Source organism: Lacerta agilis, chromosome 5, assembly GCF_009819535.1.
Source record: "Lacerta agilis isolate rLacAgi1 chromosome 5, rLacAgi1.pri, whole genome shotgun sequence".
Lineage (NCBI taxonomy): Eukaryota > Metazoa > Chordata > Lepidosauria > Squamata > Lacertidae > Lacerta > Lacerta agilis.
This window is the reverse complement of record NC_046316.1, coordinates 34,215,522-34,242,840: the sequence shown is the minus strand read 5'-3', so window position 1 is coordinate 34,242,840 and position 27,319 is coordinate 34,215,522. Positions and strand designations below refer to the sequence as shown.

Below are 27,319 nucleotides of genomic sequence, written 5' to 3'. Positions count from 1 at the left end.
GTGTATTATTTGCAGTTTATCACTCCAAAACATTAAAAACTAATGAGACAATTACTGTCCTCTCACAAAGTTTGTCAGTTTAATCAAATTAAACATGAGGAGAGCCCTGCTGGATTAGGCCCCCCCTAATGCAGCATCCTATTCCCACCGTAGCTATCCGGATGCCCAGGGAAAATCTGACTGCAAAAGCACTTTCCTCACAAACCATGAGTTTGTTTGGGCCCTAGGTGTGAGAGCCAAGGTGCATGCGGAGAGTCCTGGCAGAGAGCAAGTAGGCTGAGAGGGGAAGTGTGTCAGAAGAAAAAACGCGATATCAGTCTCTATTTATTAGTAATATGTATTAATGTAACATTTATATATGAAACGATGGCACATTTTTGTAACGTTTGTTGCTCCTTGAGTTGCCTGTTTTATTTTTCTGTTCACAGCAGAGAGATAGAATGTCTCTATGCTGTGAACAGAAAAACAAAACAGTGGTTTAGACATGGACTCCATATATAGATAGATCTGGATTACAATAACAATGGTTGACTCCACACACACATACACACCCCACTTCTTGACCCTCATTTGCTACATTTGAAGAAACTATCTCTAGGATAGTAAAACTTCAGCATACTTGTGTTGTTTCCCCCACTCCCCAGGATGCGAGACATGCTGCTGAAGGAGAAATTTATACCAAACTTAACCAAAAGATTGATGAATTCATCCAGCTTGCTGACTATGATTGGACAATGAGTGAGCCAGATGGGAGAGCCAGTGGCTATTTAATGGATCTTATTAATTTCTTGAGGAGCACCTTTCAGGTTTTCACTCACTTGCCTGTAAGTATACAAATTGCAAGTAATTGCAGGTTTTATTTGTAATACAATGTGTAGTGTGTGCTAATGACACACGTGGTGGAAGAAACAACAACCCTGGGACCTGTAGCAAACTTACTTCGATCACAGATAGACCCAGTTCAGCAATGGGCTGCATTTGGACAGAATGCTGAAAAAAAGAGTTTAGCATTGCAGGATTGGGTCTTGCTTAGTTTTAGGATTATGCATTCCCCACCCAAGCCGTTCTCTGGTCTGGCCACTGAAAAGTATCAGAAGTTTCTGCTTTCTATTTGCAGTTAATCATAATTAAGCACACTGTCTGTTTACAGGGAAAGTGCAAACCCAAGGCTTGTTGTGGTTTGTTTTCATCTTAGCAGGGCCACTATGATCGTCTCACCAGAAGTTGTTCCACTCCCTCCTTTCCCTTACCAGAATCAACCATGCTGTAATGTTTCATCTGCATTGGAGCTAACCAGAATTTGCTTTATTCGGAATTTGCAAATGAGATTCAATTCCTGCCGCCTTCTTTTTTTTTAAAGAGCCCTGGCTAATGTTAATCATGGCGCCAGTGCCAACATTATTCTGTGCCACAGCTAACAGTGAAACTGCAACCTTGCTATATTTCATTTGAATCCACGGCAGTGGTGAAATAAAGCTTGGTTCTTGCTTTCTTCTTTTTAAGAAATTCATTTTTAAATGCACCATAAACCGATGCTTATTCACATATAATTGCTAGAAGATAAGAGAACCAATAATAATTCCTTACAGTATTGGGAAAAAACATTTCATGTTATGAAAATTCTCATTCCCAGAAGTTCATAAGCATTGACTGCCTTTCTATAAATCTGTCGATTTGAGGTTTATAACAACTTGCTGTGAGATGAGTTGCTTTGTTTATAAAAATATTAATCTGCTGCTCCCTCATATAAAGTATCAAGGTGGTGTCCAACGGTATATACAAATAAAATAAACCATAGTATAGCATAAAACCAGCACAATCTCCCATATTGTGAATGGTTTTGCAGGTGAAATAGCTACTGTACAATTAAGTTATTTTAAAAATGGACATTTGCACATAATAACGTTTTCTACATTTTGTTCTTCCATTGCCTAACTTGCTACAACAGGAAAGTGTTTAGTGTTTACAGAGCTTTTGGGAAACATGGTGTAAAACGACTATAACACCCTAACACTAGTTTTACATAGAAGATTTTAAACTTTTTATCTCAAGCTTTTATTTTGTTTTGTTTTTTAAATTGTACTCAGACTAGATATTTTTTTAAATTTTTTTACACTATGTTAAAAACCACTTTGAGTTTCTTCCCCCTAAAATATACAGTAAGTAGTATGTAAACTGTTGTTATCAAGTCAAATATTCCTTTGCTTCAAGTATGTGGTCATTGTCTATTTTATGTTCTACTTGTTATTTTGGCTGCTTATTAATTGGCTGGTTATATTTATGAAAATAAATATAAGTTAACCTGCTTGAGTACTACTTAAATTTTATTTCATTGAAGGCAATCGACTCCTTATATTGCAGGAGTGCTTCAAGAATAAAAATTATGTCTGGTCTCTGTGATCCATCCCATCCAGTACAACTTGTTTTCTTGTTTTGTGTGGGAGTGTTTTGCACTATGTCTAGACGGTACTGAATCGAATAAGTTAAGCTGGAAAACTTCTGAGATTCATTCAAAATCTATAATTCTGTGCTATGCTCTGGCACAGTGCACACATGTTAGATTTCCTCAGTGGCTTCTGTTTGGCTGCATTGGCAAGTGACAGAGACTAGACTTGATGCATTTAACCAATGCGATTCACCATGGCCATGTTTGTACTAAGTGTTTTCCACAAGTTGGCTTTCTCCAGATGTTTACTGACACATATTCAACCGTGGCTGGCCTGCAGATGTTGTGCAATGGAAGAGAAGTCCATATGTCAAATATCAGGTTGTAGCTGAATGCACTTTAGGAGGGATTAAGAGCAACAGGGGCAGTTGAGAAGGAGGAGATGGATGCTGGACAGTTCCTTCTGAGAATTATTTGGCAGGCCTTGCCTGGATCTTCACTTGCAGCAAGATTATAGACAGTCCCTTTACATCACATTGCTGATGAATCTTTCCTGTGTTAAGAAAGCTAGCTCATGAGGATTCACAGTTCTGTTCCAGGCCTTTGCCTGCTGTGCTGATTTTCAATTTGCAGGGAGTTTCCAGATGTATTCTGGACTGGCATACCATGCTGAAGGTATGAAGGAGGGTTGCCTTCTTGAAAAGATGGGGGTAGCAAGACTTGGTTCCAAGAGAAGCAGGATTTCAATTCATGGAAAGGCTTGGCTGACTAGATCAATGAGAAGCCTTAGTTGAAGGTCTTGACATTTGGTTGGTAAGTAAAGGAAATTTTACTTACAACATCATTTGTATACTGCCCAATGAACAATGTCTTCTGGCGGCTAACAACAGAAGTTTAAATCCATGAAAACAGGGAGAGCTCTAAAAATCATACAGTGAGAAATCAACTGCATTAGGAAACCAACCAACCAACCAAGCAACCAAATAAATAAATGCAAACCTACAGCAGGAAAACATACATTAGTGCACCAGAGCGCAAAAAGAAAGAAGATCTTAAAATGCCTGTAAAAACTAAAAGGCCTTCATCTGGCACTGAAAAGACCTACGTGCTGGGCGAGTTTTACATCTGAAGCAGCTGTGTGTGTACAGAGGGGTGGGGGCAAATCTATATCTCTTGAGAAGTTTTTGTTTGGGAGTTGATGGGGGTGGGGGGAAGTTGCCTTTAGAAAAAACCTTCTCCTCCCCTCCAAAGAGCAAGCAAACAAAAACACCCTCCTGCAGAGATGCTGATAGAAGCCAAGTTTGTAGACAGCATCCACGCCATGCTCTGCACTTCCCAGGTAGTTGTAGGTAGGGGGGAAGCATCTTTTATTGCTGAGAGACAGAGTGACCATATGATGTTGCCCTAGCTGAATCAGATAATTGGTCCATCTAGTCCACCTGTGACTGTCCACGACTCTCCAGGGTCTACAAGTGCCCATTGCCTCCTAATCTGGAAAGTGGGGTTAGTAGGTTGTTATCAAGACAGTTATAGGAGAGATAAAGGTGGCTTTGTCTTAGTGCAGGAGTGGCCAAACTTTGTTGGTCCAATAGGCTCCAATTGGTAGCTTCTCAGTGTGTCTGATTTATGCTAAAAGCAGCCTGGGTTTGCAGTTAATGCCAATTTTCAACAGCTGTGAATGTAAGCTGCTCTTGTGAAGGAACAATTTGGGAGTATTTTCTAAGATTCCCAATTGTTCCTTTACTGTCCTGCACCCGACGTCATATGCCGTCAGGTGAGTGACAGGTAGGCTTGGCATGGGGGAAATGGACTTGCAGGCCAAATTGAGAGGCCTGGCAGGCCTAATTTAGCCCATGGAGTGGACTAAAGTGTGTTTCTAGGATCAGACTGTAAGTTCCTAGGCCACATGGCTGTAGGGGAAATCTCCCCATATATATGCCACTTCTGTAGGGTTGTAGTAGTTGTGAGTTTGTAGCGTCCTTAGTAAACACAATATATTATGCAGCCATGCTCTTTGACTTGTAGAACACAACATCTTTACTATAGAACACGACCAGAAGCATTATCATGAAGTGACCTGACATGGTCTCATTGGAAAACAGATTCCAGAGGAGTCTTTCTCCAGCATTTCTATAATATCATTTTTCAAGCAAGTGCCACTTATTTACTTTTGACTTCAGGAATGAAAACATCTCAAACAGACACTAATGTAGAGGCAGCAATGTAAGGTGCGTGCGTTTTACACTTGCCTATGAAAGCCTTTTAGTCATAAGTGTGTAACTTGGACACTTTCTTAATATCTTAGCACCTTTTCACATACAATGAAAGGATTTGATCCAGTGTAGCTAGTCTGTGGATGGAAATGCTCCTTCCATATATAGAAGGCACTGAGATCCAGTAGAGTAGAATAGGAGCCACCAACCTTTTTGGAAACTGGAGAAACTGTGGTTGGCACTACACACAGACCCACTGCAATGAAGTGCACATCAACTTAATGCTTCTTTTGAGGCTAATTTTGGTCAAGGGAGTGGATTCCATACACATCCGGAGAGGTTTCTCTGGGCACATGAGTGCCTGGAGTGGAAGCTAGGCAGGTGATCTTTGCTGATCCTCCTTCCCATTGCAGCTTCCTATTCCATCTCTCACACTGCTCTGGAGGCTGCAAAGCAAAGGAAGCCTAGGTGAAGTTTGTCTCCCGATCCTCTTCCTCCAGAATGAGTGGAACACCACTGAGCACAACTCTGACTCCAGCCTCATAGCGTTTAACTATAAAGTACATCTGCAGCCCACAATAAAGCTATCTTGTCTTTACTATGAGATATCTGCACAATTATCCTTATTGCTTGTAGCTACTGTGGTGTCATCTGGTTGCTAGATATGTTTCTCCAGCTTCGTTTCCCTAAAAGTGTGTTTGTATTATATTTGTCTGTTTTGCCACTTGATAGCAACAGCATTGTTTTTTTTTTTTTAAGGCAGGGTTTTTTTTGTATTTGAACTGAAAACAAGCCTTTCTACATTTCTGATCCATTTAATGGATGGATGTAATTATTTTTAAACAATGTCTGTTACTATTACTTACACATATTTTTAGGAAAGTAGCAAAATAGCAGATTGATGATGGCTGTGATGCAACATTTCCCCCATTTGTGAGTTGAAAGCACTTCTGCATTCACACAGACAAGGGTTGATATTTCCTTCCGTCAGTGGCTTCTCATGACTGAAGGGATGCTGCTCTGAAGAAGCTCTGATCTCGGAGAACAACATTTTGCCGGGGCGGGGGGGGGGTGTTACAGGGTTCTGCTGCTGCTATAAAAGGGCATCCCAGAAGCCCCGGTACATAGTAGGAGACCATCTGCAGAGATTTGGATTAATGCAAGGAGTTTTTAAATTATATGTTCCCAAAGCTTTTCAAATAACACTTGAAACGAAATCTACCCAGCCTGTCTGCCAGAAAATACTGCTTATGCAGAATATTTTATTTCTCTGGTTTCTAGCACTGTGCTGTGTATTAATTCATGACACTTTCAGAATATCACTTAAAAATTGTGTCTATTTGGCTCTTACAGCTGCAAACAGAAGACTAATTTGGCTGAACCATGGCAGATCAATCTCGAATAATAATTTCGAACCATTCCCATCTTCAGGAAAGAAAGCCTATTGACAGACATTACTTAGTTTCTCAAGATCCCTCCCCTACCCCCTCTGACTGCTACCAAATGCAATTTATTGTTGACAGTGCATTTTTATTTTTTGTTTTGTTTTGATTGCCTTACTGGTTTCCTTCTCAGAATAACAACAATGACCATGCAGCTATGTCGGTAAGTAGATGCAAGCTGAAGAAAAAGCATGCACATGGAAAACTTAAAACTATGAACTGCCTGCAGGCTTATTGCTTCAATTCTGAGTGACTTTATTTAAAACCCCTCTATTTATACCGATCTGACTCTATACTAAATTGTGTAGTTGCATGCAGAATCCAAGTTGAAGACTAGCCTTGGTTTTTGGACATCAAGGCAGAGGGAACCTTTTAAAGCCTCATAGAAACATGATAGGGCATGTGTTGCATCTGAAATGAGATCATTCAAAGGAGACCATAAGACCTCTTGGATGTGAGGTCAGGTGTCAGAATGCAGCTATGGGGATGTGCATACGAAATAAGGTTAAAATGGCTAGATAGTGGCTGAGAATAAAGAGCTGGTGAAAGTTTTAGACAGTCTCTTTCAAAAACATACTTTTTGAAGTGAGGAGAATGTCTGCACCCAAATGTATTTCTTAAAAGATGATGGATTGCTTTTAAAGATTCATGCCCCAATTATTTTCAGGTCACCGACTCATTTTGAGTAGTTTACTTTGGTCCAACATAAATATTTGCATTATAATGAATAACCTCTACTTTCAGATTTGCTAGCGATTGGAAAGCTTCCTCCTTTATTATTTTTTTTAAAAGCCGATGCAGAATTGTGTTCTACTCATTTACCCACAGGACACTTTCCTCACTTTATAATGATTTTGCATCAACACTTCAGTAGAAAAAGTATGCAACAAACAAGATAATGATGACCATGTTAGTTCCATGCGTGTTGTGCTATAAGCACAAATAGTTGCAAGGCATCAACTCATTCCACGTCCCCTTTCACTGCGACATCCGACTTTCTGAAGACAAATTTAGAGGAAGATAAAAATGCTTAAAGATATTATCGCAGATAATGCCAGGGGTAAAAAGCTCATGAAAATATTGATAACATAAAAGGTAATTCTGACTGACAGTCACGATGGCAGCCATAAGGAAATCTGATGTTCTAAGTACAAAGCAGTTCCCCAAATGGCAACCATATGGCAGCCATGCCTTCTCCAGTTATCTCTAGATAACACAATATTTCATTTGCTGGTCAGGGTGGCTGCTTCACGCATGAAAACTATAACATGAGCAGATCCCAGTTGTACATCATAAAGCTTCACTTGTTTGAAGCATACACATGTATTTTATTTCAATGCATATTCACCATTGAAGCATGTTGCAAAGCTGCATTTGGTTGTCTCTCTTTAAAACAGCATATTGGTATGTGGAGTATAGTTTGAAACTTTATATCTAGCTCAGCGGAATATTTATCCTTCGGTCACGTATTCATAATTCTTAGCATTCATGATCTTCAATCTAGTTGAAAACGTGTGCTTCTAAGTTGTTGCTTCTGTTGTCTGATTCAAATTTTATTCAGTTGTTTATGCAAATCTGTTCCTTCCCACTCCCTGCCCCGTTCTAATTCCTGTACATTTTAAACATGTAGAAAGAATACAGTGTGTGTCCTAACTTGCTAATAATAACAATAACAATAATAATAATAATAATAATTTATTATTTATACCCCGCCCATCTGCCTGGGTTCCCCAGCCACTCTGGGCGGCTTCCAAAAGAATGTTAAAATACAATAATCTATTAAACATTAAAAGCTTCCCTAAACAGGGCTTAGAGAGGGAAAAATGCCCTCTCACACTAATGTATTTCCTGGATATTGAGACCCATCTCTAAAACAGCAGGGAGAGGCACTGAGGGGATGGATGTTTTCCAGTGATGTAGTCATGTTAGTCTGTTGCAATGAAAATGAGTCTTCTTTCACCTTATAGACTACAGAAAGGCATTATAGCATAAGCTGTCATGAACTACAGTCCCCATAATCACATGCAACAGGATTAATGTATGGAAGAAGTCCAGGCTTACTTACAACCACCTTCCAGCTGTACTGGTGATAGTTATGAACATAGGGAATTGCTCTGTACTGCATCAAGCCGCTGGTCTACTTGGCTACATTGACTTGCAGTGGCTCTACAGGGTTTCAGATGGGGAGAGTCTGCAAATACTCCTAACAATGAAGAATGGGAAAGTATTATTAGATTGTTCATTTATAATTTCTCCTAATAAGAAAAAAGAAATTGGGTGGTTTGTCCAACATCGCAGCAGAGGAAGTCGATATGCCAGAGTTAGAAACTGATCTTCAACTGATTTCCTAGCAGCCGTATCCATTTTCTCAAGTAAAACTTACAGTCACCTTGATTTGCTAAGAGCTAATTGGCCTTATCTTTCCAGAGTTGTTACCAGCTGTTGTGAGCCATTTGGCTTGCCCTGGCTCTGCTAAGGATTTTGCTGTTACGTGTTTGCTTTCACTTTGGAGTTCCTCAGAAATAAACATTTGCAGATGCTTTAATTTAACTGTTAGCAATGGTGGAGGCAACACAAATGAGGTGAACAACTGAGTTATCATAATCCATTTCTTGTGTGGTCTAAAACAGACTTTGAATAATCTGAAAAAAATGTGGGATATGCTGTTTTCCTCTCAACGATTATATGAAAAAATATCACTGGCAAAATTAGATGTTGATGGAATGAAAATGGTTAAAGTTTGTCTGATAACTAAGCCTTTCCAAGAGTCTTTATGTTCATAACATATATTCAGAAACCATTATCACAGAATTCAAACCTTTGTTTTAAGATCACAATCATGTGCCATGATCCTAAAAAGCTGCTAGCATATTTGCCTATGATGTGCTCGTATAAAGCATCCTAATTACTTTCTTAGCAGCTATTGCCATTGGACGTGTAATAAAAATTAGGTTTCTTACAACAGACGTTAGTTTGACCATCTTGATCAATTGCTTCTGTGTTATAGAAATTGCAAATATTCCCAGCATGCCTTTTTGATCAGTTTTTAAGAGACACAGTTGTAAACACACCTATTATTATGATTGTTGTTGTTGTTTTTGATATTTTTATGAGAAGGGGTAATTTAGTGCTGCTATTAGATCAACAGGAAGATTCAATTATTGCTATCAGGAGAATTCTTGATTTAGCATTCTTAAATATGTGAGTTACCCTTTAGATTCGATACATTGGGGGGGGGGAGCTTCTGCTTAATGTGTGATTTAATATTGTTAAACTAATTATGAAGCTAGACTTTCAGATGTAACAGACAAGTCTTGTTGTTCCCTTTTTGCTTGGGGGATTGTGGATTGTGTTTTATTGTTCCCTTGATTGGCAGTAAAAGCCTTATTTCACAGCTTGCAGCGAGAAGCTATTGGATAAAGGGTGGTGGCGCTCCACAAGCTATATTCAAAAACTGTCAATCAAAAGCCCACATAGGCTACTTAGAGAATGGAGTTTCTTACTGATTCTTCCAAATGTCGCCTCATGCTGTCCTTGATTGGCATAAGCCTGGCTGGGAGGATGGATGAATCTGTCACCGGCTGGTTAATTGTGTTGCCGGTCTCAGTCTGACATCAGGTCTTTGACTCTTAAGTGGCTCAATACAAAACAAATTAGCAGATTGTAGTCATATTTCTCATCCTATATGCTTTGACTTTGTTGAATGCAGTCCATAAATCATATTGACTGACACACTACTGAATGATGAAAGCTGCTTTTGAGACAGCTAGCTATGAGTCTAGAAAGCAGCACCGTGAAGGTGCCATGCAAGAAGGATGCATATGGCTGACCCTTTGGGAATTTCCTAGGAGCCAAATGTCTCTTTACAGCAATTGTTCTTAAGAGAAAAGCTTTCGGATACTACAGAAAGGATTTAACATGTCAGCAGATTCTCTTTTACAAGTTCCTTTGAAATATAAGACGTTTGTCTAAGGGTTTTATTTTTCTGCCAAACTTGTATTTCAGCAAATGTGACGGGTGGGTAATCTGAAGGTGTCCTATCTTCTAGCAGGTGTTATTGGGGGGTTTCTTTTTTAACATAAGAGAATACTTATTTCTTGAACTTTGCCGTGGTGGTATACAAAATATGGATAGCTGTAATTGATGAATAAAGACAAGGGTGTTAGTAGTTGTTGGGTAGTAGTAATTGTAGGGAACCGAAACAAAACCGTTTCCCACCCTTAAGTTAAATATACCGGTACATAATGGATGTAACAGCATCAAATCCAATGCTGATTATTAAGGATGATTTTGAAGGGTCATGATGAACATTCATTCAGAATCAATGCAATGATGTTATAGTTTCTTACATGTAAGAAATTGAAAGCGTTGGGTAACAAAAGATGCTTCAAACTGCCCTGTTAAGTCTAGAGACATGAGCTCACTTGCTCAATATGACTTTGAACAAATGCCTCATTTTAACCCACCCTCATTTGCCAGTTTTGTTCATTTTCAATTTGGAAGACCTGTATACTTACAACAATTTAAAAGTTACTGGTAAACTGAGCAGTAAAAAACAGATTCAGGTGCCTATGATTTACAGTTAAAAGTTCAAATGTTTAGACTTGGCTTCTTTATCTTGGTCCAAAATGGAAACCTACATGATCTCAAATGGTTATAACATGCTCCTTTTCCCCTCTTCTGCTTTTTTTTAAAACTGTGCCATGAGAGCAATAAGCCTGTAGTCCGAGTGCATAGTTGAAAGCAATTTTAAAAATTCATTTTAGGGGGTTAGCATTTGTCTACCATTATAACAAACATTTAATGTATCTGTATGAAACCTAACTCTTAAAAAGCCACAGAAATTATCATGCTGTGTATTGTAACCATTACCTTGTGCTCCAGTACTATTGTAACCAATTTTAAACAACTGAATGCATAGGTTCGGTGAGAAATGTGAAATGGAATATTTGTATAACAATATGGTCCATAATATAATTGCATTTTGGATTTAATTGGATGTTATGGTTTTTGATAACTTCACTAATATGCTTACTGTTACTACATTACAGTGGCATCAAAAAATTATGTAAAATAGGACATGGAGCTGATTTGATGGAGTACCGCATTAAATCAAAATGCAGTTGCTCCATTAAATCAAAATGATATTTCCATCAAGTATCTTAAATCAGCCACATCATAATTGAATTAAGCCCATTGATTCTTCTCTCCTCCTCCCCTCCCCAATTCTCTCCTCCCCCCCCCATTCATATTGATATTGTTCCATTTGGGGAATTAGAACTGCATGTCCCCCAGTCTGGTCACTGCTGGGTTTCAGACATTTCAAGCATGTTCTGGTGTGTGTTCATTTATTTCTTTTTCTGTTGACACTTGGTTTGTACCTGTCAAATGTTAGTTTCATAAAAGCTTTTGGTTTGTAAATGTCCACCAAAAAGGATGTGTCACGGACCATGAACAGAACATAGACTTTAGTATCCAGTAATAATAAATAAATACAAAAAATAGGAGAATTTTCAAAATTGAGTCTTTTTCTGTCTGTTTGGTTCTAAAGGTAGCTGAACACATACAGATGCTAAGTAGGTTATCCACCCCAAGTAACCTTAAACTTTAAGTCATAGTTCTAATCTGTAATGAACCTGTCTATATAAACCAAAGAAACTTACTTTATCTTCTGCGAGGGGTTGTCATTTATTTCCTTTTGAAACAGTATGTTTGGTATGCAACAAGATATAGGCCTGGTTTGCATGTAACGTGTAACCATGGTTTAAGTAAGCCTTTGTTAATAAACCATGATTAGCATTACATGTTAACTATGCCCCTATTACTATGGTTTGTTAGTGATAAAAATGCAATGGTTTGTTCTTGGCTTACTGACCTTACCTTTAGTATGACCTAGCGTTACACATGAACCTGGACATATAATGCAATTTAATGCTTTATTTAGGAATGGCATCATTCTTATTATATAGCACAATTCTGTGCATGTTTCCAGAGAAGTAAATCCTATTGTATTCAATAGGGCGTACTTCCAGATGTGTAGGATTGCAGTCTTAAGATGCAACCCACTGACTCTTACCTAAGAGTAAACCTGATTGAACCCAGGGGAGTTACTTCTGAGTAAACATGCACGGGATTACACTGTCGAGCATACTAGTGTTTAAACTCACAAATAAGGAAGAGCCCTAAAATGTTAGCAGTAACTTTTGTTAACATTCTTTAACTACAGTATTTTTTCTGATTAGATTAGAATTCATACCTGTGCTTTGATCCAGCCACTTACCGGTATTTGAAAATAATTTCCATTAGAATCAATGAGACTTGCTTCTCTGGAAATGTGTATAAGCTGTTGTGTTGGCATGTTTAACCTGCCTTTTCCGTCACCGGCACTGATGTTTATGCTATAATTACTGGAGCAGAAATGTTTGCCGTGAAACATGTATGTATACTTGAACAGCAGAGGGCTGCATATGACTTCATAGATGAATTATTTATAGAATTCTCGTTCTCCCAGACGTATAGGTGCATATATAGAGAGGGGGAATATTTGAATTGTCAAGCTCGAAATGTGTAGCATTCCAGGAAATCCATTTTAATAGTGTTAAGGCAAGTGTTTTCTGTAAACCTGTTTTATGATGTGTGTTTTTGAATGTATATAACTTGTTGGTTTCAGTTGTGTGTTTACATATTAACATTGTCGTTTGAAAATACTATTCTAAATAAAGCTACTATTCGTAAACAGAATTTTAAATAATTACTGTACAACAGGAAGATGTAGCATTTACTGTCTGTTCGTTCTTGGGCTTTATAAATGTGGGAGAAAATGACCATTCTGACAAAACATACCTACTTACCTATTCTTACAACTTCTTGCCTTTTTTTTTAATAGGGAAAAGTGGCCCAGACTGCTTGTATGTCTGCTTGCCAGCATCTGTCAACTTCCCTGATGCAGATGCTGTTGGATAATGATTTAAAACAAATTAGCATGGGAGCCATTCAGCAGTTTAATTTAGATGTCATACAGTGTGAATGTAAGTATGAGATTCTGAGCTATAAGTTAAGCGACAGTCATTCTTGTTTAGCGGGAGGATGCAAATATCCATTATATTTGCATTACTGTAATAAATAAATGTGGAAACTGGGGATCAATGAGAACTTTCTGTTTGTTCAAGCAATGGTTCAAGAGTTGTTTGTTTGTTTGTTTATTAAATTTGTATGCCACCCTTCGTCTGAAGTTCACAACATTGGTTGGATACCTTCTAGAAGACTGGTAGTTTAATTTATTGGAATAAGAGAGAATAACTTAGAATAGATTTGTAACCATTTAAAACCATTTAAAATCCTTATCAACATTTACACTAATATGTGTTCGTTTTTCCTCTGAACTGCAGTCAAAACATTATAGGTTCTAACATTTGCAGTTGTAGGCAATGTCTTCTGATAGTATTTAATTCCTAAAAGAGAAAGTCTTTGGATCAGTCTGTAAATCACTTGAAACTTAAGCAACTGAAAAGAGAGAGTTTTATTTGCCATTCATTTTAAATTTGTTAGTATTTGTCTTTCAGAAACTTTTCTGGTGAATTTCTTTTCAACAGAACTCTAAAAGAACCAATTGAGAGGTCTTAACATTTAAAAAGTTTATAAATATATTACACTAATTCAGCAGTGGAACAAATGGAATAGGGAATCTCAGTTCTTCACAATTGTAAGCACACAATGTCCTGCCCCCATCTCTCTCCTCTCTCTCCCCCCCCATTTGTATTTTTCACTTGTTATTTGTTTTGTAACACAAAATAAAATCTTTAATAAAAACAAAAAATTAAGCAAAGAACTGGACATTTCCATTTTTGGCTGGCATGAGCTGCAGTAAAACCAACTATTTGCTTCCCATATACTAAAATGTCCTTAAGCTTTTTATAAAGCTATATTCAGTTTCCTCAGTTTGTAACCCCCCCCCCCCACATTTCCTGTTTGACATATTAAACAACTCAGAGATCATTGTGGGTTTTTTGTTTTTCATAACATATTGGTTCGGCATCTGTTGTGATGCTTCTGTTACAAAATATCTTTGTCACAGAACCATTACATAATGGCTTTGAGTTCCTTCCTACCTTATAATATTTATATGATTGTAGAAAAATGTAACCTTGGTTCTACAGATTATACTCTACTGGAAGGAGAAAGTAAAACCATGACTTTAATACTGGAACATGTTTAGTAAGATCAGTCAGTCAGCTGTTACTGGCTATATTGAAGCAAGTGCTTTAATACTATTTTAAAGGAAAAAAATAGTAATGAGGAGTGAGGGTGGTAAGACCCTGTATGTTCTTGCTTCAAATTTAGCTAGAATCTTTGCTTGGTAGGAAATGTCATTGTTTCAGGTCACTCATACATGTGTTACTGACTCATTACTTAAGGTATTAAAAAGAAGGTCTAAGTTCACTTTAAGAAGTTCAAAATAGGAGATTCTACTTTTGTAATCTTGAGCTGTTCCTTGAAAAATTCAACTAAAACACAGGCAGCCTTGCTTAATGGGTGTGCTGCACACACACACACACACACACACACACACACACACAAAAGAATGTGCTGAATCTGCTTTCTTTCTGACATTTCTTTCGCGAGCTGTGCCATAGGCACATTCCACGAATCACTGTGCCAGCTGTGATTTATGATTTTACCACCCACTCCCTTCAGCTTCGCCCCTCCTGGGTCAACATTTTGAGCTTGGTACTTGTGACAGTGCCATTGGAAGTGTCTTGCTACTGTATGCGATTAGACGATGTAGAAAAAGGAAGTACCAGTAGCCAGTATACCAAGATGTGATTCCACAAGCACTCTCTCATGTCATGCAATATAGAGAAACCTTTTGGAATTGTTAATTGACTTTCGGCGTTCTAGCTGCTACCTGATTTCACCATTATGCATCAGTGAAATGTCCAGCAAGACAACTGGTAGAAGTTGCCTGAAAGGCAGCTTATGCACTGTTCCCAACCTTTCCCTGCAAAGTGCAACCGCAGGAGAGTTTTGGAAGTATTACACAATGCAGTCGCAGTTTACATAGGACGATAGACCTGGCCAGTTACCAGAACCATGTAAACTGAATGTGAAGCATCACCTAGTGTCCTCTGCAACGTTCCTGGTTTTCATATTATAGGGATGTCTTAGCAGACAAAACAATATGGGGAAGGCTTTCTGTTGGTTTAAGATATAGCATTATGACTTAACAAATCCACACATGCAGGGTGGTGGCTATTTTCTTTAAGAAATGTGTAAACTCCTTTCTGCCTTTAAAACCATTCAAAGTGATTCATAGATTATGTGCTCAGTTTAACAGCAGATGTTCATGTTTTAGGTTAATAGTCATTTTGTCATTCTGAACTGCTGAATGGCAGCTTTGCATGGAGGTAATATCCTAGATGTGATACTGCAGCTTGCTACAGCGAATTCAGTTTTTTCTTTTGTCTCACAAGCTGAAGTGGACCATGTGACTGTATCATAAATATGACAGCTGATCATTATTCCTTGACCAAGTGATATATCAGAAAATGTAGCAGCAGAATAAAATTCCAAATAGTATACAATATTCAGGTTGCAGTCAGAAGCCAGACAAGTCAAAAAACAACACAACACTAACCAAAAGCCTACTGAAAAAGCCAGCTTTTTAACTTGGTGCTGAACAAACCACAGTGTAGCAAGCAATTCCTCAAACGTTGGTCCCTTTGCTAAAGAGGCAAGTTCTGGTAGCATAATAGAAGTGATGTCTATGTGTAGGTGAAAATCCATTGGAATAATTAGAGAGTCTTTGATGTGGTATTTTTCCTTGGAACCAAACCATGAACCATAAGGATGTAGAACTGATTTTCTTTAATCCCAACATCTTATCGTCTCCATGTGGCAGACTATATTTGAAACTCAGCGGTGGTCTGTGAGGAAAAATCAACACCATTCTCCATAGGCTCACCTAAAGTAGCCCTCCTTTGATATTGCTGCCCTTGCCTAGATCTTGGCTAAAGCAGGTGCCCAATGTATTTAGACAGTGTCTCCATTGTACACATGCACCAAGGGCTTGCTTTAGACCACAAAGAACATCTATCCAGGGGCGTCTTACCCATAGAGGCTAGTGGCATAGGGCGCCGGGGCGCCAAGTTCTGGAGGGCGCCAGAGAAGAGGTGGAGGCTGGACATGGCACCTCCCAGCATCAGCTCGCTGCCCTCATCCGCCTCCACCATGCTGTCTGCGCTGAAGCAGCGCCGCGCCCGGAGCCTCCATCTGCCATGGCCACCATGGCACAAAGCGGCCAGCTGAGCCGGGAGGTACCGCGGCTTGCCTCTGCCTCTTCCCTGCCAGAGCAGCCGCCCTCCAGCTGCTGCCCACCTCCTCCAGCCCTACCAGCTGTGCCATCCTCCCTGAAAAAAGGTTGACAACTCTGGGAAATGGGGGCGGGGCAGAGGGAGCTTTGCACCACAGCACTGGGTATGCTTAAGATGGCCCTGCGTCTATCAATACTTGGTCAGGGTCTGATTAACCAATAGAAATTGCTTGGGATGCTATGGACAAATGCACTTGTTCTCTCTCTCTCTCTCTCTCTCTCTCTCTCTCTCTCACACACACACACAAAGAGATAGATAGAGAGAGAGAGAGAGAGAGATAGAGAGAGAGAGAGATAAACTTGTCTTATGGAGATACCTCTGAGTTTGGGGACTCTGTCTCAGATTGAACTTGATCAACTCCAAATATATGGATCAAAATGCATATTGGGTGTGGGAGACCTGTTTGTAACTATGACATAAAAGCAATGCTTACTGCGAAGCGTCAAATAATAAAAGTTTATTACATCTGGATGCAGCATATTTAAATTCAAATACCTGGAAATCAATGGGACTGATTTTCAAGTGGCATAGTTAGGACTGTGATGTAAAAATGGTCATATTGCAGCTTGTCTGCTTACTCCCTTTACCTTGTCTATAACATAACCTGCATACTAATTGCTCAGCTTCTGTATGGTTTGCATTTTAATGTATGGTCTTCTTACCTAGCTTTTACACTCTTTTGAATTTTAAGAGTTGAATTCCATTACGAACAACTTGTTTAAAGGCATAAACACAACATTCTATATTTTCTGTAACTCTGCTTAGATTATTCTGCCTGTTTGGATCTTTATGCTCCCTCCTGCTTACTGTCAGTCTTCTACCATGGTTAGGCTTAGGGACTAAGCATCCCATTTTGCCATTGGAAGTGAAATGGGAATGTGCCACTGCCTGCCTTCCGCCATGCTACCCCCCCTTCCACTGCTGCCACAATGCCTCTCCCCTTGCCACAGCTGTTGAGCGAAGGGGCATTCTGCAATGTGTTCCTGCTCATCTTCTCTGGCCCGGTGTGAGAAAACGAGCGGCAGTGTGGCACACCAGAATGCCTCTCCTCCCTCCAAAATTTGGCGAGAAGGGGATATTCTGCTGGTGGTGGAAGCGATCGGGGGGGGGGGCAGGGTGCTGCCTCTGGTTAGGCTAAGAAGATTTTATAGAGCAAATGCTATAATGACAAAATTAGATGCTGACAGCTTTGGAACTGATAATAATTTTGAAAGGCTTTTCTAAAAAATTCACCATGCAAAACAAAGTAAAGCTGCCTCCTTTTCGTGCTATTTGGGACACAGAAGCTCTGCATTGTAGGGCAGAGGTGAAATGTTGGGGGAATGTGCCAATGAAGGTGTGTCGTTAGAATATTTCCAGATCATTGATCTTAAAAACGTCAATATCCCAGTGCTTGGTGATCCATGTTATAGTGAAAATAAATTCTGGGTTCTCGATTGAAAGGATCTATTGTTATTATTATTACAGTGTTCGCCAACTCTGAGCCTGTACCTGGATTCCATGGAGAAACCTTACAGTTAGCATTCATCGACCTCAGACAAGTAAGACGTTATTTGTATGCCTGTTAATGGTCACATTTTACTGAACGCCAAGCCTTTGATTCATAGTCCAAGCAACCCTATGTGTTAGCAGATGACTTGAGGTCCACTCAGGGGCGTAGGAAAGGGGTGGGGGTGAGGGCGGTCCACCCCGGGTGTCATCCCAGAGGGGGGTGACAAAACCCTCCCTGGGCGGCTCGCCCTGCCTCCCGGATGCATGGCATGTGTGCCGCTCTGGGTGCCCAAGCAGCTAGCTCCGCCGCTGAGTCCATTCACACAATGGCTTGTTGACTCCCTCTCCTGGCTACATTGCATGCTGCTGTGGAGGTTCGCTAGAGGGTGACTTGGGAGAAGCAAGATGCCGCTGCAGGAAGCTGGGCTGGGGAAACCCTGGTGCTTCTGAGCCACATCATCAGATGCTTATGCCATAAATGTGTTTGTTGGTCCCACAAGACTCTTGATTTTGTTGCAGCAGGCATACACGACTACCCCTCTGACATTTTGGGGAAATTGGGGAAATGACTATCCCACTACTTCACGTGTAGCAAGCGAAAGGGTATAGCTGTTCAGTTCTCAGGATGTGAGGTTGAATTCTAATGTATTTACAGAGTTGTAAATTTGAATGAAAAGGCTGTTTTAATATATGCAGATCTAATAATGAGTACAAACTTGACCCATATTTCTGTGGGGTGCTATGTGGAATAGTTAAGTGGTAAGTAAGTTCAAATGATGGCTTTCGTGTGGGTTGGTTTCAGGGCCATCTTTTGTATATGAGGCGCCCTAGCGCGGCCAGCGAACTCGCACTCCTGCGCTCTGCCAGGCAGCTGGAGAGCGTGGCGCAGTTGGCCAACTCGCGCTCTCGCGCTCTACCGGGCAGCCGGAGGGTGCGCCACGGCTGGCCAGCTTGCACTCCGCCAGGCAGCCGGAGATTGCGGCGCGGCCAGCTAACTTGTGCTCCTGCGCTCCGCCGGGCAGCTGGAGGGTGCTGCTGGCGGGCGCTGCTGGTGGGGCTGGAGGGCGAAGGCACCCTCCAGGCCATTGCGCTCTGGCGCGTTGCGCCAGTAGGCTCAATGGTTAAGACGGCCCTGGTTGGTTTGTTTTTTAAACATGTTTAAGGCTAGAGTTACCATGCATCATCATTAAAAGCAACATTTTATTCTGTAGAATATAATCTCTCGTCAATCTTTTACTTTAGGCTGAAATCATATTTGAGACTGCTTGATTATAGTAGGGCCTTAGGAGGAGAGAGGGAAATGAATATATATATATATATATTCCTTAATTTACCTTATGTAGGGTGCATTTCCTCACATCATAGGATTTCTAATATTTATTGTTATTAGTAATCTCTTTTACATAACTAGTCCTATCGTTTGCTTTAAAATCATTAACCAATTCATTTTCACAGCTACCAAGTGAAGGTAGACCATTATGATAAATCCTAGCAAGAAAAAGCTGGACTCAGTTGTGTCTCTCCTAAGTATGACATAATATTTTCATCAGGTTCCTTATATCTGCCATTCAGCGTTCCAGGTGCACCATTATGTATTAATAGTGGAATGCCTTCCAGGTATTTAAGCAACAACTATTTTAACACAATTTGTTGCAATCATTTTTGCTTTGCTTCTGAATACAGAACGTAAATGAAGACCAGTCCCTTTTTTGTTCTCTTCCTCATCTACTAGCGGCTCATTGCAGTGATGTCAATCCTTACAAAGAGCAACATTTAGCTTTTAGTAAGGATTTAACACTCTTCCTCTCCCTTCTATTTATGATCCATTTCTTTCTTAATAGGCCAAATGACAGTTCTTTTCAAGAATACTTAGAAAGGCAACAGAGCCTTTTTCAGAAAGAGGTCATGCTTCTGTTTTTTAGTTTGAATTCGATACTGTTTCATGAATTGCAGGATATGAAAGATAAGGAAGTGGGTCCAGTGGTCAGGTTTTACCTGCCCACCCTGACTGTGCCCTGAGGTCAAACTCCTGATATTTGCTGTTTGGTACAGAGGAGCTGATGACAGGTAGGGGCTGATACAAGGGGGAAAGCTTGAACCATATCAAAGCTAAAAGGCAAGAGAATTGGGACTCAGTGAGAGACTGTAGCTAAAAGATGGATCAGCAGGGTTGCCCTCTTTTTAAAAAGTAGCTGACCTGTGAGGGGAAAGACTTTATCGTCCTGCCAATCACATGCTTACTAATGGAAGCCAGTTATCTCAACAACAGCTTACTCTTTTCTGTGTGATTTCATGGCAACGGGCAAGATTAGTAGGAGCGTGGGGTAGCCTTTGCTGGTTATTTCTGACACAAATTAATAAACGTAGCACGCACTGCAGTTAGCTGTGAAGTTTTGGTGCTTTGAAGACACATTCAGGGCTGTTTCAGGCTTGATGTAGATAGCACTTCTGCTAGGAAATAGCATGAAACAGCTGTGTAGACCAGCATGTACGTGCCGTAACATACATGACTACCTACATCAGCTTTTGCTAACTAGGTGCCCTCGGCAAGTGTTTTGGACTACAACTCTCATCAGCACCAGCTAGCACAGCTGACTGACACTGCTGTTCTGCATGCCATTTTGGATGCTATTTTCATTTAGAAATTTTGTCGGAGCGGACATGGGCCTCATAGTGGCTGAAAACTGGGGCAAGCATCTAAAAGTGAAAATGACCACATATTATTACAGCCTGCTGTAATAATAATTTAGTGGTTGCACCTAATACATTCCTCCATAGCTGATCTAGAATGACTAAAGTGAGAAGTAGAAATTAATTGGTAATTCCTTATGGAATGACTATAGCAAAGTTGTTACCAGTTCCAGACATATTCTTGCAGAAATCCACAGATAAAGCCTTCTTGAGCTATTGATTGCAATATATATATATATATATATATATATATATATATATATATATGCGCATCCTAAATAAATACTTTGCCCAGAGTTGTTTGTATGGGTGCTATTGGATGATGGAAAAATCAATTATTCTTTTCTACAACCAAATGGTCCTTATTCCTAAGTAAATGTATTTTAGTATCAGAAGCAAACACCATTTTGTTCCTGTAGCTATGGTAGCGAGTTTTAAGAGAATTGTTATAATGTGAAACTGCACATACTCAGTGTCGTTATTTTGCCAACTCTGTTTTTTAAAAGTGTGCTGCTGTCATTTTTTTTTATTTTTTTTGCTGTAACAGATTAGGAATGTCAAAGCAGTTGGAAAGCATGAAATGTTGATTGTGCGGTGGGCAGAGAAAGAAAATTGTATGCTTTACAACTGGTAACGTTCTGGTTATCTAAAGAGGGAATCTCTATAAAACCATTAAGTACAGGGTCTAAAATGATCTAGTGCTGCACAACTGAACCCAGTGCCGACTGACTTGTGGTTCATAAGTTGATGTTCAGAGATGCACAATTATTTGTTTTCCAAAGCCTGGTTCCTTAAATATTCCAAAAGTGATCAAAGGCTATATAGCACAATCAATTGATTTGGTAGGCAGGCTTTCGATTTAAACAGACTGAAATTCGCAGGAATTGCTTGCCAGGATTGGAAATTGTGATTGTGCAAACAGGTGTTAGAAAGAGAAGGCTGGTATAATTGCTGTTCATGCCACACAGACACTAAAACCTAGAAGTTCAGAGCTGGAAGGCCACAAATGGACCTACCTGTGACTGTCAAACTCCCGCTCAACTCAAATGTAAAATAGTTCACCTAACATTAAAAAAGCACATATTGCCCCTTAGATTGGCCTTCCTACCTGAAGACTGGGAAGTGCCCAAGGTAACAACATGTTTAAAAAAAGAGTGCAGGAAATTACTGGCAATCAAAATGATTAGGAGACTGAGGCAACTCTTCAGACATTACAATGGTCAGGATTTTTTAATGTAGAAAAAAAGAGAGTAAAAGGTGAGGGGAATGATAGAGGTTGATGGAGTTATCTGTGGTGTGGAAAAACTGGACAGAAACAAATTTGCCTCCCTCACAATAATAGAAACCATCACAGGCAGAATGCCTCTCAGCAGTGGGAGAGAAAGCTATTGCCCTCATGCAGTGTTCTTGAGCTTGGCCACTGTGGTAAACCAGATTATGCAGGCCCAGGAGATCTCTTCTTATTTTCCATCTGCTGTCCTTCTAGAGTCAACAGGATTTCCTTAAGTAGCCAGGTATTTGGCATCAAGGACCAATTATTATCCACTTGATCGTACTGGGTACTAGAAGCTGTTGAAAACAGCTGCGGTTAAGACCTGTTATCCATTTACTCAGTATGATGTATGTACACTCCTCTTCAGGGTAGCTGATGTGAGAAAAAGGTACAGTGACTTTGTGAAATCCAGTCCCAGCTGTTTATCAGAAGGCAGAAAGGTTATGAACAAGTGTACATCTTTGTAGGTGCATTTCATCATGTAATTCTGATGTTGAATAGAAATATTAACACATGCTGAAACCTGCTAAATAGCTCACTGCCTGAGTGTTCACATGCTTGCCAGATACTGTGGACTTTGCACTGATAGTCAGTGGATAGCTCAGTTGGTTAGAGCGTGGTGCTGATAACACCAAGGTTGCAGGTTCAATCCCCATATGGATATAACTGCATTGCAGGGGGTTGAACTAGATGATCTTCAGGCTCCCTTCCAACTCTACAGTTCTATGATTCTATGTATTGGTTAATGGCTTTGGTTACTGGTTGCTCCGAGGGGGTTTCTGCCTTGGCTTCTAAGCTTCGTGTGTGTGTGTGTGTCCCCCCCATTTGCCCATCTTATACTGATATGCTTGTTTTTCAATTTGATACTGTCTGATACTGTGCTATATACTTTGCTAAAGGCACAGAAAATAAGATCAACTCTGTTTCCTTTGTCCAGTATAAAGTTTGGTCTCTATTTTTTGCATTCTTGCTGACTTGCATCTCATTGCTCTTCTAATAAGCTTGGGAAGCAGCCTAAATCATAGATACTTCCTGTAATTGGAAGCATTCTAAGCTTACAATTAATGGAACTTGTTCTGTGTAGCTAGAGCCACTTTCAAATAAATCCAGAATAATGTACAAACTAGAAATACTCAACTGAAAGGAGCTGAAAGTTCAAATGACGTAGAAATTATTCCCAGTAAGCTTAATTTAACTAAGCCAATAATGCACCTTAAACTTCTTTTGAGCTCAAATTACTTTAATGAAGGTGTTAATTACTGAGGGATTAACACTACTTCCAAGTGATAATGGATGGAGTCCATCAATAGTGGGTTAGAATAATATGGTTTTAGGGAACACAAGAATCTACCAAAGGATTACTTGCCAGGAATGGATGCTATTTCAAAGTAGAGGCAGGTCATAAGTGATGTGTGTTTTTCCCCTTAAATCGTTAGCAGGCTTGAATGAGGGAAAGAAATTATCTCTCCATTGTGAGGAGAAAATATTTCTCTTTTTGGCACAGTTAAATAAAAGCAAAAATAACTGAATTTATCAATCGCTATAGCTTTAACTGACAGGATGCCAAAGGCAACTCATTCATGAAGTTATATTGGAAAGATATGGGGAAATTAAAATAACCAACTACCTGTATATGAAAGTGTTATTTATATATTTTGAGAATGTACTGCATAGGGAAGACAGCAGATACAGAGTTCTAGAGTGAAAAGTAGCAATTAAATCTTACAATTTAACCATTTAAAAGTTATAGCCATTAAGATTGCATGCTAAATTTCAAGCATTTGTTCACCAGAATGTATTAATGGAACATAGACGGTCACGGCTGCGCACCTGAGTGTTCCGTTCTTTTCTAAAGGTGGAAGCAAAGAGATTCCATGGATCTCTTGCGTGGTATCTGCAGGGATGCACCCTATCAATATTTGCTGATGACTCTTCTCCAAACAAAGTTCCTGTAGTGACAGTGGTTACCAAGTAACTGAACTGCAATTGTGAGCTGCACAGGAGAAATCCAACCCAACACAATCATGATAAGATGGAAGTCATGTTGGCTGGCAAGGCCTGTTACCTAGGGGAGATTGCAGTTCCCCTCATACTGACTCACCTTTCCCTGTCACTCAGGTTCATTGCCTTGGAAGCTGTTGGATCTTAGCACTTCACCCGCCTTCTGACGAGGCTTTCTGTATCTGCCATAGATTGTAGGGAATACTACAGTGTGTCAAAACATCTGGTTTCAGTGCTTTGGTATATCAGTCAGCACAAGATGCCTCAGAGGAATTGCCAGGACTTACTAAATACCAGATGTGCTGAATCCCTATTCTTTCTCAGACCACTCGTACTGGGCTTAATGGCCACTGAATTCAATCTAGTGCCAGCTGGCTACTCGTGCTATCAAGTTTTAGTGTTCCTAATTCGAAGGTTTGCTATTAGTGGTGCTGGAAAATAACAGTCTCTACTGTCTGCTTATGCTGCTCCACTTACTAAAGTTACTGGAGTCTCAAGTGACTTCTGTGGTTGGGAGTGTGTACGACCAGTTTAGGCTGGTTCACCAGTTATGGCTGTTCGTGGACCAGGATAGCCTGGCCCCAGTTGTCCACACTTTGGTGACCTCCTGTCTGGAGCGCTGCAATGTGCTCTGTGTGGGGCAGCTCTTGAAGGCAGCCCAGAGGCAGCAGCTAGTTGCAGAACGTAGCTGGTGGGTTGTTAAGTGGAGCAGCCTGATAGGACTTTGTGTCACCAGTCATGAAAGCACAGCAAGTGGCTACTGAGTCCAAAACATTAGTATAGCAACGTTCTGGGGATAGTGCTTAAAGCCAAAATGGTGTGTAGTCAAAACACTTTGGGTGCAATGGCAAGTGGGATTGCAACTTAAATGCCTGCAAGTTGCAGACTTACTGTACTGTAGGCCTACTGTAAGCTAAAGGGCTCTGGGCCCAAGTACTTTAAAAAGCAGTATCAACCATCTTGGCCCTTACAATGAGCAAGAGAGGCACTGTTGGTGGTGCCATCCCTGAGTGCTGCCCAGTTGGCATTGGCCTATATCTGTCCTTCTCATTATTAATGTTTAGGAGCAACTTATAAACATTCTTGTTAACCCAGGCATTTGATGGCTAAAAGGTAATCTTGAAGTTGTTGACTGTTAGGGTATGTGGCTTGTTTGTTTGTTTTATTACATGTTTTCGTTTCATTTTTAATTGTTAGCAAAGAGCCTTAGCTAAGTAATAGAGCCATCTACTTCGCTGTGCAGATGTTCAATCCCTGGCATCTTCAGGTGGGGCTGGGAGAGTTCATTGGCTGAAACCCTGGAGACCCACTGCCAGTGACGCCTTTAAAAACAGAAAACACCACATTGATGTTTGCCTCATTATGCCAATAAAGGCTGAATGAGTGTTCAGGGCTTCCTATTTCCCCTAATGAGCAGGCGCAAAGTCTCTGGGCATACGGGACTTTTCCAAAAGATCCTTCCAGGACCAGCGAGGGCAGAGCCGAACTTCTGGCGAGAGTAAAGGCCCTTCTTGCATTTCTGGATACAATTATGTAATCAGGGGACCTCAACCTCCTGTTGTCTCTCTATGTCCATAATTCTTTGCCTCACCACGGATCTTGCTTGATACAATCCCAAATTTAAGATGACTTGAGGAGCAAGGCCCAATTTCTGCAGAGAGTTCAGGACCACTATCTGCCAACCAGACTGGAACCAGTCACAAAGAATCAGTGGGTCTATACCTTGGGGGAGCAATTGTGTCAAACACTTATAGATTGATGTTAAGCTAATATGAGACACAACTCTCATCATCCCCGTTTCTAATCTAACCCATGCATTTGAAACGCATTGGGGACTTGTAAGAGGGCTCTGAGAAATTTAGATTGAACTCTCTTAAGGGGAGTGAAAGAAGAAGATGGCGGGCCCAAAAAGGATCCTTAAAGGAGCTGTGCCAATGTTTTGGCCTTATATAATTTCAGGGCCGCGGGGACAAAAAACAACAACCCCTTGAGTTCTATAAAATTTGAGGATACAGTTAGCAGATCTTTCCCCAGCACTCCCGATGGAATTAATATGGATTTTATTGGTTCCTGAGGCCTGGACAGCCACTCCTAGATACTTATAGTTTGAAACTTGTTCTAATTTGTGACCATGAAGTTCCCAGCTTCTAAGCTTTGGTTTTTTCCCCAAAAGCGAGAATCTTGGTCTTCTGATAATTTATTTTGAGGCATTCCGTTTCACAATAAGCTGCAAGTTTTCTTAAGGCTCTTCTGAGCCCTATTGGGGTTCTAGAGAGTATTACCACGTCATCGGCATATAGCATGAGTGAATGTATAAGTGTTTGCTGCCTTGGGCTTTTGGAGGAAAGATCAGGATAGAAATTTAATAAATAAATAAAACTAGCTACTGTTTGCTACCTTTTTTTGTTACTATACTGAAGACAGACTGAATAAATGTGGAAAAGTAATAAGAACAATGCATAACCAAAAATAAAAATGTCACTGAGCAGAATACAGAGTAAGCGCTGAGGAAAAGTACACAGATCTGTTGTACTAATTCTTTTGACAATTTTGATGGTGTTCTCCTAAGAATTTGCATGTCGGTGTGGTTGTTTGTCATTGGTTTTTCCACACACATGCTGAAAAGAAGTTTTTGGTTGCCCCAAAATAATGTGTTTCAGTATCACCTGAAGAGCACTATTCTTGTGAGGAGAAGCTTTATGGTTGATGGATGATCTTGAATGAAAATTCTGTCATGAGAAATCATTTTGTAAATGGTGCATATGCTTAATATTCAGTAGTTTTGGAGGTATTACCATTAGTCACTGAAGTTTTTAATGCTGCTTGCAAGCCTGCAATCAAATAGGTTTGGTCAGAGTGTTGTTAATTTGATACATTGTAGGAACTGATTCAATAAAACATTGTAGTCCCAAAAGTTACTATCTTATTATATCTTTATTTCTTTTTATTTATATACTGTGTATATGCCCAAATGTATTCTAAGTGGTTTACAACTATGTAACAAAATTGTAATGCTGTTGTCATGTTGCAATTCACATGGCCACCAATAGGCCATGGCAACTCTAGTGTGACGACCAAACATCAGGCATCCATGCTGTGAAATAACCCATTTCTTTCTTTAAGTTTTTTATAGGCAAAGTTTATGTTGAGTTATTGGCTGTGTGTGTGTGTGTGTGTGCCTCCATATATATGGAGATGTAAAAGAGAAAACCTTATACAGTGTAAAGCCTATAAAGTCTCCCTGGAAGTAAGCCCTGTTGAATTCAGTGGGATTTAGTCCTTGTTAAGTGTCCATACTATTGCAGCCACAATAATCCAAATGAGCATTTGAAGCTTAAACCTGAAGTTTTTGGGGCTGGAATCCTATATCTACTTTTACCTGGGAGTAAACATTTTGGAACTCAATGGGACATCCTTCTAAGTCAAAATGTATAGGATTGCACCGTCTGTGT

General features: G+C 40.0%; 1 protein-coding gene across 6 annotated transcripts in view; it reads left to right on the top strand.

Annotated features, from left to right (window-relative positions):
- Positions 1-27,319, top strand: part of EXOC6 (exocyst complex component 6) — a 92,696-nt gene that overhangs the window by 43,696 nt on the left and 21,681 nt on the right. For 3 of the 6 annotated variants that reach the window (XM_033149275.1, XM_033149273.1, XM_033149277.1), the window contains exons 18-21: positions 645-824; positions 6,175-6,204; positions 12,928-13,069; positions 17,879-17,952. In XM_033149275.1, coding sequence (XP_033005166.1) covers positions 645-824; positions 6,175-6,204; positions 12,928-13,069; positions 17,879-17,952 — 426 coding nt within the window. The remainder of the gene's footprint in view (positions 1-644; positions 825-6,174; positions 6,205-12,927; positions 13,070-17,878; positions 17,953-27,319) is intronic. The other 3 variants (XM_033149276.1, XM_033149279.1, XM_033149278.1) reach the window with 1 other exon arrangement.